Source organism: Myotis nattereri (assembly GCF_964212035.1).
Source record: "Myotis nattereri genome assembly, chromosome: 9".
NCBI lineage: Eukaryota > Metazoa > Chordata > Mammalia > Chiroptera > Vespertilionidae > Myotis > Myotis nattereri.
In genome coordinates, this window is record NC_138084.1 from 25022814 (window position 1) to 25037049 (window position 14236).

Consider the following 14236-nt stretch of genomic DNA (forward strand, 5'->3'; position numbering starts at 1 on the left):
TATCTAGTGTTTCAGCAATTCACTAGTAAGATACTTATATCCTATGATAATAAATAGTATTAATAAATCCTCTACACACATAATCATCACTTTATCAAATAGCTGAATTTCTGAAAATGTATTTAAGATCAAATGTGTCTTTGATCTTGATAGTCATCTAAAATTAACAGTCGTTTAAAATTCTGCTTCAAATTGAACTAGAATTGAAGGTGTCATTTATCTGTCAGCACTGCTGGCAGGAAGTGGTGCTCTGAGGGTAGGAGGAGTTGATGTAGGTTATAAGACCCTTCTCAATGCCATCCCATCTCCCAGCTCAGACCAGCACATCCAAGCACAGTCACTTATTTTCCATTCCCATTGCCTTTGTTTACTTTCTTTATATTTCTTATCACATCAAAGATAATCTTATTTATTTAATTGATGTCAGCAGTTATTACTTGCCTCCAGTCCCAGAATATCCGGCTCCATGAAGGTGGCTTCTGTGTGCTCACTGCTATATCCCATGTACTCAGAAGAAGCTGGTACACAGAGTTGCCTGGATGGAGGAATAGTGAGAGTGCAACCAATGCCATACATAAGTATTGGTCACCTTATGTATCAATTGTATTCCCAAAAGGCTATCTCTAATTCAAACCCCTACCAATAAAAACAAACAAACAAAACTCAAAGGTAAACATGGCTAGACTACTCCCAAGGAAGCAACTTTTGAGATAAGACCCTTTGCTAATGTAAATGATGTAGAATAAAAACTTTTCAATGGGATAATTATTTAACTTATTTGCTTCATAAATAAATACTTTGATTGAAGGGTTTTGTGAAAGTTAGGTATAGCTGTACAGCACAGGTTTTAGGGGCCTTTGAAATGAATGTGTGTCCTTACAGTTGAATGTGGGTGGATTTAATTCCCTTCAAACAATGAGTGGATCCAAGAAAATGCTCAGTGTTGTTCTCCTGGTCCCTGCAACTAGAGACAGATTGAGATTTATTCTCTCAGACGAATGTAAAGTTAGCCTACTTTCAGATCTCCTCTGAGATTAAGAAAATGAGTAATTGACTTTCAAAGGTCAGTCATAAATGCAAAATAACCACAGAATGCTGCAAAATTATATGCATAATTGTCATTAAACATATCTGTGTATCACAGAATAAAACAAATGCTCCCAAAAAAGATAGGTAAAATGACCTTGGGCTTTTCATACTTTCTATTGTCTCTTTAAAAAACACTTCAACATTCATGTGAATGAATCTCCAAAGTGTGTATTTCCAAAACTTATCTATGCCTACATTTATCTTCTTATCCCTCTGGAAGGAAATATGTTAAAATGTAAGTTGGCTTTTTGACAGTTTTGTTAATTGAGTGGAAGGAACATCACTTGAAGCTATAGATGAGTGATTGTTATATGAAATTTCATCTAAGAAAATAGATCTCACACCACACATTGAGGTTTTGCAGAAAAACTCCCAATTTCAAAAAGAAAATCCATCAAAAATCTATTTCATTTAACTTTTGTAATCAGTCTAAAAAATGTAATGTCAAACACACAGAAAAGCAAAAATATAAGATGTAATAATTCTTGAAGACTGTAGACTGTAGAATTTTATTTTTAAACAAAAAGGTGCCCCAAAATTTTACTGTGAGTGTTTGGTGGTGACCTTCCCAATGATGTGGCATAGAGGCTACCAATAGACCCGTGTGTTCTTCTCTAGAGCCTTGTACTTCAACCTGGTGGGTCTCTGGATTATTCTGGTGTGTGCTGTCTTCTCTGGCTTGATCATGTACTCCTACTTCAAAGACTGCGACCCTTGGACTTCTGGCATTATCTCAGCGCCGGACCAGGTACATGTTCCCTTGGGCAATGGCTGAAACGAGCATGTTTTTAGCCATTGATGGGTAATGTTGGGGTCTTTCTCTTTTTCACCTGGATCTATAACCACTTTCCACACCCCAAAGACTGGATGGCTTTCCTCTCCTCTTGGGTATATTACCACATATGAGGGTCTAATATAAGGGAATAAACATGTAAAAAGAAGGTATCTCACCTTTTCCTTGAAGACAAGGCCAGGAACTAGGACAAGGCTGAGGAGAGAGGAAGGTGTGACTAACGAATTGGTTGTCAATGCTACCAATAGGTTGTGGGTTCAATTCCCAGTCGGGGAACATGCCTAGGTTGCAGGTTTGGTTCTGGCTAGGGCATGTGTGGGAAGCAACAGATTGATGTTTCTCTCTCACTCTCTCTTTATTTCTCTTTCTCTCCCCCTTCCTCTCCCTGAAATGAATAAACAGATCATCAAGTGAGGATTAAAAAAATTATTTAAAATATTTTTAAAAACCTCCCTTTGTGGGCAATATGATCCCCTATATATTCAACTGTCTTACTGTATCCTATGGGGACTTCTCTCTCACAAATATGGCTACAAAGTACAACTGTAACACCTAGATTCTCTGAAGACCTGGAGGTTTTTTGTTTGTTTGTTTGAAAACATATTTTTAGTAATTTCAGAGAGGAAGGAAGAGGGAGACAGAGATAGAAACATCAATGATAAGAGAGAATCATTGATCAGCTGCCTCCTGCACTTTCCCCACTAGGGATTGAGCCAACAACTGGGGAATGTGCCCTGACCTGGAACGGAACTGTGACCACCTAGTTCAGTGGTCGGCAAACTGCGGCTTGCGAGCCACATGCGGCTCTTTGGCCCCTTGAGTGTGGCCACGAAGTTTCTATCACACCGTATGTGCACGCCCTCACGTGGTATTTTGTGGAAGAGCCACACTCAAGGGGCCACAGTTTGCCGACCACTGGCCTAGTTCATAGGTCGTTCCTCAACCACTGAGCCATGCCAGCTGGGCTAAAGACCTGTTTTAAGCATTTGTTTCTAGGGTTTAATTGCTAACTTTAACATTAAACAAAAAATATCATACTTTACAAAAAAAGAAAAATTTTAAATTTGTGAACCTTCTAAATTTTGTCCAGCCCTTTTTCCTAATACTGTCTTTCTACCCCTTCCATGCCCCTACAGCTGGACCTCAGGTCCATGGAATTGGATTGATCATAACATCATTTGCTAGTATGCAGCTACCTTAGTCCAGGCACACTCCTCTATTATTATTACTTTTGTATTTTTTTGTCACCTTCTTTTGCTAAAAAGCTACATTCTCACATTTCAGACACTGCTGATGAGACCACTAATCCTATCTTGTTTGCCTCCTCTTCAGCTGATGCCGTACTTTGTCATGGAGATATTTGCCACGATGCCTGGGCTACCAGGACTTTTTGTGGCTTGTGCCTTCAGCGGAACTCTGAGGTTAGTGCTGTGATGATAATGATGGGGACTGTGAGGATGATAAGGGGACGGTGGTAGTGATCACTACTATTTACTGAGTATTTACTGTGTGCCAACTGCCCTGCTAAATGCTTTATTTGTATTTGCTCATTAGTTGCCACACTTTACATGCAACTGAAACTTTACTCATATTATCTTCAGTTTATAGATAAGAAACGGAAATTTAGCAAGGTAGCTAAAACTTACCCAAGGGGTCATAGTAAACTGCAGGGGCAGCATGTAAGCCTAGGTCTGAGCCTATACAAGACCTATCTGGTTATTTTCTCAATCTTGTCTGATGCCCGCTCTCCCACAATTTCACATCACCTTATCACAAGGCAGCTCACTCGGTGGCATTTATCATTCAGCAGATCTCTCCTTTGCAATCCATTCTCCCCATTTTCAATAGCACACTCAGGCAGCTAGTAACACCCATCCTCCACATGTAGACACTGTTCTAAATACAAAATTATTCATACATTTATTCAGACACATATTTTAGAAGGTTTGTATTATGCCAGACACAGTTGAAGACTGTGGGGAGGTAGGGATACTGCGCAGAAACAGGACTGACATTGCCGTCATATGGAGTTTGCATTCTAATTGACGTGGAAGATAAACAATATATAAGTGAACAAAATAAACTAGATATAGTTTGATAATGACAAATAATTTAAAGGAAATAACAGAGTGATATCTGAGAGAGAGGTGAGGCCTGGGGGTTATATTTTTAATAGGGTCTTTAGGGATCTCCCCTTTGAGTCGGTGACTTTTGTGTTGAGATCTAAAGCATGTGAAAAAGCCAGGTATTGAAGAGCATGGGCAGGAACCTGTACAGGCAGGTAGAAGAGCAAATTCCAAAGTCCCTCCCCAACCCCCAAAGAGAAACTGCATAGAATATTTTACTGGGGCTCCAGGGAAGTTGTTAGGCCTACACCACACTCACTAGGCACCTGCAAGGACCCACTGTCAGTGGCAAACTGTCTTTTATTAATTAAAAAATTTTAATGTTGACATTATTTTAGGTGATACCCTTTCCCCTGTCCCCTTTTCCTACCTCCATCCACCCCTCGTCTCCCTCTCTAGGCCCTCACCAAACTATTGTCCTTCCTTTTTTGCAACCCAAGTAGTATTCCATGGTGTAAATGTACCACAGCTCTTAAAAAATGTTTTTATTAATTTCAGAGAGGAAGAGAAAGATAGAAACATCAATAATGAGAGAGAATCATTGATTAACTGCCTCTTGCATGCCACCCACTGGGGATAGAGCCCGCAACCCAGACATGTGCCCTGATCAGAAGTGAACTCTGACCTCTTGGTTCATGGGTCAACACTCAACCACTGAACCACACCAGCCGGGCTACCACACCACAGCTTTTTTATCCACTCATCTACTAATGGGCACTTGGACTGCCTCCAGATCTTGGCTATTGTAAATCACACTGCATGAACATAGGGGTGCATATGTTCTTTCTGATTGGTGTTTTGAGATTCTTTGGATATATTCCTAGAAGTGGTATCCCTGAGTCCAAAGGAAGTCCCATTTTTAATTTTTTGAGGATCTAGAACTATTCAAACTAAAATGAATGGCTCTGTTATTCTGAATTATCAAAGAAGAAAAAGTTTGAATTTTCTTTCATACCTTTGGTGCAGCTATAGCAAGTCTTCAAATGTGCAATGGAGGATAACAAAATAACTACTCATGAATGTCCATGGAAAACTGAAAATAGCTAGGCAGGCTTCATTCATTAGCTTGTTTCTGTTCCAGAACTTTGGTTTGTGGTTGTGATTTTGCACCATGTGAATTTAATATGGTTATCTATTCTCTGGCTGAGATATTCCTGGTCTCTATAAGGAATTCAATAAGATTCCATGTCATTCCACAAAGAAAACCACAACTTTCAGGTCCTCTGTCACCTAAGTGAGTTTTAAGGCCATACAACTGAATTCTGATTGGAAAGTCAGAGCTTTCCTGAGTTTAGGTTTTTGGCTCCACCCCAGTCTTACCCTTTGTCTTTTACTGCCTTACTGATTGCACACGAGCCACTCTCATGGCGCCAGGTTATTGAATGCAAGTAGCTTTCAAGAATTTAAATGTAATTTTCCTTTTGTTCTAGAACATCATTTCCCCAATATGCATGGGTGTCTTCAGTGCTTACCGTAACCATCAATTCCTAAGGGGAGAATTTTTTAATTTCATATTGGTTTGGGTCTCTGAGAGACATGTTGTCATAGCATCTTGCTATTTTCCTTTGTCACAGTTTTTACAATTGTTATCAATTACTTAATTGGTTGTTAAATTTCCCTGTGGCCAAATGAAGTGGGAGATCTTTGTCTTTCTTGTTCACTATTGTATGCCTAGTGCCCAGCATGAATAAACAGATCCATGAACTGGTATTGATGAATGAAGGAATCATTACTGAATGGCAAAGTGAACTGACACCTGGGTTAGGGCAGTCACCACTTCTTGCTTTAAATCCAATCTAAGCTGTCCCCACCTTGCCACACCCAAGCAAACACCCACATACACAATCTCTGTTACTCTCTTCTAACTCATTTAATATATTATTAAAAGAAATTAGTTGGAGTTAAAACATGAAAAGCTAGCTTTTTCAGTGGACTTTGTGGAAGAATTAAAAGAGCATTAAGCACAGAAGCAGCGTTGAAGAGTGAGTAGATAGGCTATGTGGTTGCCCAGGAGTTCTGTTTTTCCTAGAGCCCTTGGCTATTTGCCCTGGAAAACTGCAAGCTGGTGGCTTAGCTTTATTTACCTGGACTATGTTCTCGCTTTTCTCTCCCTGTAGCACCGTGGCTGCCAGCATCAATGCCTTAGCAACAGTGACCTTTGAGGATTTTGTCAAGAGCTGTTTTCCCCACCTCTCCGACAAGCTGAGTACCTGGATCAGTAAAGGCTTATGTAGGTATAGCCAGGGGGTCTTAATTCCATGTCATGAAATGTACATGTGGTACATGTCAAAATCCTGCACATGCTATTCGGGACACATGAGGAATCTCACATATAGATTCTTATACTTGCAAAGATACCAGGAGGGTACCAGCTAGCTTACCTTTTACCATCCTTATTTTTTTAAAAAATATATTTTATTGTTTTTTTACAGAGAGGAAGGGAGAGAGAGAGCTAGAAACATCGACGATAGAGAAACATCGATCAGCTGCCCAGGCACATGCCCTTGATCGGAATCGAACCTGGGACCGACCCTTCAGTCCACAGGCCGATGCTCTATCCACTGAGCCAAACCGGTTTCGGCCATCCTTATTTTGAACCTCCTTTTGTGTTTAGCCTACATCTCAGATTCATCAGATCAGCATCTTTTGATTATGCTCTGCATTGATCATATTAGTTCCTCTACATGGGAAGATACTGTGATCACTGTGGCCAGTCCCTTTCTAAAATCAAATTCTTTTCTAAAGAATCCTTTATTACCCAACTCCCAGTAACCTCACCCCAAATAAGAATTTCTCTTTGTTTAATCATAAAATTGCATATTATATTTTTAATCACAATAACACTTATTATCTTGAATTATAGTTTTATACATTTTACTTCTAAATATAAACAAGCTATATGCTTATTTACTTATTATAGAAAATGTAGGTATTTTGGAAAATGTATGAACTTGAAAAATTATAGCTACTAATTGTGTCACCTTTTTTTAGCTTAAAATTTAAAAATGTTTCTATTGTTATCTTTTTTTTAAAAAACACACACAAAAAAAACATTTGCTATTTCTGTGTAGTTTTTCTTTGAGATTAACTTTAAAATAATATATTGCATGTTACCTAACTGTACTCTCCCCCATGGCATTGCATTAAACCTGAAAATGTATTTGGGAAGAATTGACATTTTTGTAAGTTTTACATCTAAATAATAATTTATTTTTTCCATTTAATAATATAACAATTTTGATTCCAGATATTAATTATACCCATGTCTTTTTTTCCCTCCTGCTTGACCTCCTCTCCTCCTCCTCCTCTTCTTCTTCCTCTTCCTCCACCTCCTTTTCCCCTTCTTCCTTCTTTTTTTCTTCTTTCATTGATGTTATCAATGAGATGCTTTCCCCACATTTCCTAAACTATTTATGATCAATGTGGAAAAGCTATATCTTTTTGTTTTTGTTTTATAAAGCATATATATTGCCATTTACCCAACTATTATTGATTTTCAAAATTTCAGTTGTTTTTCTAGTAAGTATGGTAATTGCCTGCTAATATTGGTAGTTTAATTATCTCCTTCTCAAATATACTTCTCGTTTGGGTTGTTTGTTCTCCATTTCCTTCAGTGTTTCTCCTATTTCTAAAACTTGGCTCTTTTCCTCTACACACTTAAAGAAATCAAGTTTTTTTTTTCCTCTGTCAATTTTGAGTTCTCCACAAAATAAAGTTTAACAATAATAATTTTAATTGTGCTATTTGTGCTTGTTCCTTATATTTTACTATAAAAATTAAGTCATGCAGCAAGGTTTGGATACTTTTACCATGAATTCCCAATATATATGCCACCTGAATTCTCCATTAATATGTTTCAAAACTTACTTTTTCACATATCCATCCAGATCTCTAACCATTCATTAATCAGCATGTTAAAATACATTTCCCTTAAATTTTTGCATTCATATTATTAACTAGAATTCAATAACTGCTTAAAGTTGTCTTTAATGCAAAATCTATCTTTCATTCTACAATGAAATGGACACATGTTAGGTATATGTTTGCTAAGTTTTGACATATTCATACACCTGTGTGATCCAGCCATTAAAGATGTAAAGCATTAGCATAACCCTGGAAAGTCCTCTTTTGCTCATTCCAGTCAATTCCTGCTCCCACTCCCCTCCAGAGGCTGCCATTATTCTGATACTTTCCTCTTCTAGAATTTCACATAAATGGAATCGTACAGTCCACACACGTTTTTTAAGACTCCTTTCACTCAACATAATATTTCTGAGTTTAATCCATATTTTCTATGTGTACCCATGGTCCATTCCTTTTCATTGCTGAGTAGTTTGAAATTGTATGTATGTACCACAGGTTTTTAAACTTCTACTTCTATTGGTAGACCTGGGCTATTTTAGTTTGAGGTTATAATAAATAAAGCTGCTATGAATACTTTAGTACAATCTTTTTTTTTTTTTGTAAATACATAAAAGTGGAAGTGCTTGGTCAACTATCATGGTTTTTATTTTCTTGTGTTCATTCTTGATCACGCCTGAGTCCATCTCTCTCTCTCTCTCTCTCTCTCTCTCTCTCTCTCTCTCTATATATATATATATATATATATATATATATATATATATATTACCCTGTCTTGTTGTTTTTTTCATCTCATTTGTTTCCTCTTGCCCTTTGCTTATTTGCTTCATTGAGTTTACATATTTTTGCATCATATTGAGCTTGCCAAACAGTTTCTAAATACTTTTCTGGTTCTTAAGGTAAATTATTTCCAGGAAGCATAGTCTTTACTTGAGCATTTAGATGAATATGTTTATTCCCTTGTTTGACAATATTTGCCATGAATCACATATATTCTGTTTCTTTTTACTTATGCTTGAACAAGGAGAGATCAACACTGACAAAATGCTTGTTATCTGGTTAGTTGAATTGCCTGGATCTTGCATAACGAATTAGAGCTAATAACAGGTGGATGGGCATTGCTCCCAGTATGACCCCAATTTCTAGCAGACATTTATGAGTATTCTGGATTGAGGTACAAGTTTCTTTATGCCCATGGTTTATTGTCTGATCCTCTGGGCTGATGCAGCGCTTTGAAAACTCACAGCATTCACTGCGACTGTGGAGTTTCCTTTCCCTCTCACATTTGCTGCTTTGTCTGTAGGTCCATGTACTCGGGGTCTCTACAGAACCCCCACCAATTTCCCTAAACTCCCTGACTTGCAGCTTGCTATTGATTGCAATCTGGTGGAAGTATAAAGATTTTTGGGAAAGGAGGCTGGATCAATTCTCTAGTCAGCACAGAATTGCAGAATTCTTGGGTTGAGGGGTGATTGCCTAGATTCTCACTTGAACACATAACTGTTGGTCTAACAAAAGGGTAATCAATAGTTGAGAGGAAACGTATCTTTTGTGATTTTCCTCAGGAAGGTAATGTTGTCCTCATTTATAAAGCAACACAGAATCAGGGCAAACATTGTTTTCTGCAATCTAATCTATCATCTTTGAAGATAACAGGAACAATTTTAGAATTCTGAAATGTGTTTATTGATCAAACTTGGTTTGGGTGTTTTGTGTGTTTCCTTATTTTTCTGGGTTGAGAAGTTGGGAAATACAGCGTAAAAGTTGCTAACCTGATTTAATTTTGAGTGAGTTCCTGATCATAGCTACCATGTACTAAACCTGAATATAATAATAATAACTAATAATATTGGCAAAAACATAGTACTTGCCTATGTACCAGACACTGTTAGATATATATTAATGTATTTACATGAAGTCCCGTTTTAGAATGAGAGATCCTTAGGGCAGGTGTCAAGTTCTGACTGTATAGCACTGTCATCTAGTAAAGTGTCTGACAAAATTGAATTAATAGTCACATTGGAAACTGAGCTAGATATTTAGCTGAGAGAGAATTTCAAACAGAATGAGCAAAATCATTTTCTCTCTGTTTCTGTCATTGTGTTTCCTCTAGGTCTATCTCCAACTCCGTGTCTCTTTCCTCTTTTTTTAGTTTATGGCTATTAAATGTACTCTTAAGGTGATTTTTAAACAAAAATACACTAAAATATATTTTTAAAAGACGATTTAAAAGAATACATCTTCTTTAAAAGATGACTAAGACGTATATGCCGATTCACTCAGCAAGACCCTATGATGCTAGAGGCACCATTCAAGGTCCTCCAGAGTATGGTACCCGATGGCCTTTACTGTTCTCCAACATAGATATGCAAAACAAATAATTCATTACACAATATACCATAAGGATAGTATGCATAAATACCGTTGGGAAATAGACCAGGAAACTTTCCAGATTTGCAAAACCTCTGAGGTAAAATATATAGATGATTAGTGATTTCCAAGTTGAAAAACTATCAGAATCCCAGAGAGGTTACTATCTTCTTCAGGTGATTGTTGGTTGGTCGAACTGAAATTAGTTCCCACTAATTTAGTCTGGATTAGCCTCTGTGAGCGCCCTTCCCATAGTTTCATGTTGCTTTCACATGACAGTTTTCTTCTTGAGTCCTGGATAGAAAAGTATGTGACACTAGCTAGGTTCTAGCTCTTTCTGCCTGACCTAGGAGAGCTAGTTCTGGGGAGAAAATCTCCTAAATGCCCCTCATGGGGCTTGTGAGGACTGAGAAGGGAGGATGGTTCTCACTGACATCCCTTCCGATAGGGCCTGGTAAGAGGGAGTCCTGGGCAGAAGCTAAAGGAACCCCTCAAAGCCAGTTTGGATAATGGTAACGAGGTGTTTTTTTTTTCCTTTCAGGTATCTTATTTGGTGTGATGTGTACCTCCATGGCTGTGGCTGCGTCCTTCATGGGTAGCGTTGTACAGGTAATAAAAGAAGGAAAAGACACATTTATTTCATAACAATATTTTACCCATGTCTTTGCTAAGGTTTTGCCTATTCCTCCAAGACACTCTCTGAGGCCGGGTCCAAATTAGACATGCATGTAAAATTTCAACCAAAATTACCTGCAGAAGAGGAAACTGTTAAAAACTGTTCATAATGGACTCAGGTACACAGCTGTGTGCGTGTGCACATGCTCACTGCCTGCATGATAGTGCCTGTGTATGTTCAATAAAGCCAGGGAACAAGGCTGTAGGATGACAGCAAATTGGTTTAATGAAAACCTTTTGCCAGTTCTCTGGGTTCAATACCTTAGAGACTAAGAGACGTGGAAATGCATTTGTCAAATTCCCTTAGTTTGCAAAAGGGAGCCATCAAAGTGGGCTATGGGATATGCGTGCCCAATGGCTTCCCCACCATCCCTCAACTTAGTGCTTTAACATTCTTGAGGTGTTCCGAATGAGATGTCAGAGGCGGGGTAACAGACAATCATTATCAAAATACAATTGTGCCCGGCCACTGTGGTTCAGTGGTTGAGCATCAGCCCATGCATGGTTCCATTCTGGTCAGTGCACATGCTCAGGTTGGGAGCTCGATCCCCAGTAGCAGGCATGCAGCAAACAGTTGATCAATGATTCTCTCATTGTTGTTGTTTCTACCTCTCTTTCCCTCTCCCTTCCTTTGTCTGAAATAAAGAAAAACATGTTTTTAAAAAATTTAATACAATTGCTCAAATAGCTGATCAACTATGTAAGATATGAAATATGTTATAGGTATATTTATTTGGTACATTATATAAAAACTTTTTGATAAAATAGAAAATACAAGCAAACCAATGAGTTTTAGCTTGAGAAAACCTATTTCTAAAAATCACAGTTACCTGTGCATACACACACACACACACACACACACACACACACACACAGGTTGGTTTGTATGTATTTTTATTTTATTTTATTTTTAACAAAATACAACAACTTTTATTGTTTATAGTATTACATGTCTCCTTTTTTCCCAATTAACCCCCGCCACTCCCACCCCTGAGTGCAAGTCCCCACTGCCCCAGTGTCTGTGTCCATTGGTCAGGCTGATATGTATGCATACAAGTCATTCGGTTGATCTCTAACTCCCCCCTCCCCCCCACCTTCTCTCTGAGATTGGACAGTCTTCTCAGTGCCACCTTGCCTCTGGATCCATTTTGTTCATCAGTTTATGTTGATCATTATAATCCACATATGAGTGAGATTATGTGATATTTATCTTTCTCGGACTGGCTTATTTCACTTAGCATAATGCTCTCCAGTTCCAACCATGCTGTTGCAAATGGTAAAGTTCCTTCTTTTTTATAGCATTTTATAGTAGTATTCCATTATGTAGATGTACCACACTTTTCTAATCCACTCTTCTGCTGATGGGCGCTTAGGCTATTTGCAAATCTAAGCTATTGTAAATGTGCTGCTATGAACATAGGGGTGCATATATCTTTACTGATTGGTGTTTCTGATTTCTTGGGATATATTCCTAGAAGTGGGATCACTGGGTCAAATAGGAGTTCCATTTTTAACTTTTTGAGGAAACCCCATACTGTTTTCCACAGTGGATGCACCAGTCTGAATTCCTACCAGTAGTTCATTTTTCTCCACATCCTCACCAGCACTTGTCATTTGTTGATTTGCTGATGATAGCCATTCTGACAGGTGTGAGATGCTACCTCATTGTCATTTTGATTTGTATCTCTCAGATGACTAGTGACTTTTAGCATGTTTTCATATATCTCTTGGCTTTCTGAATGTCCTCTTTCGAAAAGTGTCTACTTAGGTCCTTTGCCCATTTTTTTTATTGGATTGTTTATCTTCCTTTTGTCAAGTTGTATGAGTTCCTTGTAAATTTTGGAGATTAAACCCTTATCTGAAATAGCATTGAAAAATATGTTCTCCCATGCAGTGGGCTTTCTTGTTGTTTTGTTGATAGTTTCTTTTGCTGTACAGAAGCTTTTTATTTTGATGTAGTCTCGTTTATTTTCTCCTTAGTTTCTATTGCCCTAAGAGCTGTATCAGTAAATATATTCCTATGACATATATCTGTATTTTTATTTTTTTTTACACAATGTTTGTTATTGAGTTCAGATGGGAGAAATTATTTCCAGAAAACACGTGATTAATAAATGGCACAATCAGGACTAGGACTGAATTTTTTTACATATATTTTTTATTGATTTCAGAGAGGAAGGGAGAGAAAGAGAGAGATGGAAACATCAATGATGAGAGAGAATCATTGAGTGGCTGCCTCCTGCATGCCCCTTACTGGGGATCAAGCCTGTAACCCTGGCACGTGCCCTGACCAGCAATCCAACTGTGACCTCCTGGTTCACAGTCCGATGCTCAACTACGGAGCCACGCTGGCAGGGCAAGACTAGGACTGCATTTTATCCCAAGTGCAAGAAAAAGGCGGTCCCCTATGGTTCATGAAGTCATGATATTGATGTCCTTTCTCCACAGGCTGCGCTCAGCATCCACGGCATGTGTGGGGGGCCAATGCTGGGCTTGTTCACCTTGGGAATCGTGTTTCCTTTTGTGAACTGGAAGGTAAGGATCCTGCACCTCTCTCTTCTCTCAAATTGTCCTGGAAATTTGTCTTTGCCAGGAAAAAACAAAACAAAAACACAACACAGTGGCTTCTTTCCATGTAACTAAACAAAACCCGAGCCCTCCTATCTCTGACTTCAGTGAAGCCATTTTAGAAGCAGAAAACAAAGAGATGGTCCTGAAATAACAAATGTCATGGCATCAAAGTTGATTATTTTTTTAAATATATTTTTATTGATTTCAGAGAGAGGAAGGGAGAGGGAGAGAGAGATAAAAACAGCAATGATGAGAGATAATCATTGGTTGGCTGCCTCCTGCACATGTCCTGTGGACCCTACTGGGGATCGAGCCCACAACCCGTTCATGTGCCCTTAACCAGAATTGAACCAAGGACCCTTCAGTCTGGAGGCCAACACTCTATCCACTGAGCAAAACCAGCTAGGGCCCAAGCTGATTCTTTAGGGTTGACATTGTCTTCCCTAAAGTAAGGGCTCACCAAATGAAATTTAAAACGTACAATGAATTCAGAAATAGTTTTGTTAAAACAAAATTTTTAAAACTTCAAAAATATATGTAAATGTTTTCTATATTTGTACCTAAATTATAGCTAATTGAAGTTAATGAACTAATTTAAGGAGGAAAGTGGAGATGAGCCCTGCATATTCTGAGAGCTGAATCTTCTTAGTTTGGCTAGCTGACAAACTAATAGGCTGTCTTTCAGTAAATATTGGTTGGGTGACTGTGCAGTAAGTATAACTCAAAGTGAACATCTATTTGGAAAAATAAT

The 14236-nt window shown here is 38.2% G+C and overlaps 1 protein-coding gene across 1 annotated transcript in view; it reads left to right on the top strand.

Moving 5' to 3' along the window:
* The window catches only part of SLC5A12 (solute carrier family 5 member 12), a gene marked incomplete at its 5' end in the record, with an annotated part of 34948 nt that overhangs the window by 12234 nt on the left and 8478 nt on the right, over nt 1–14236 (top strand). Inside the window, 5 exons of the mRNA XM_081098070.1 lie at nt 1708–1837; nt 3215–3303; nt 6126–6238; nt 10781–10848; nt 13363–13449. Coding sequence (XP_080954196.1) covers nt 1708–1837; nt 3215–3303; nt 6126–6238; nt 10781–10848; nt 13363–13449 — 487 coding nt within the window. The remainder of the gene's footprint in view (nt 1–1707; nt 1838–3214; nt 3304–6125; nt 6239–10780; nt 10849–13362; nt 13450–14236) is intronic.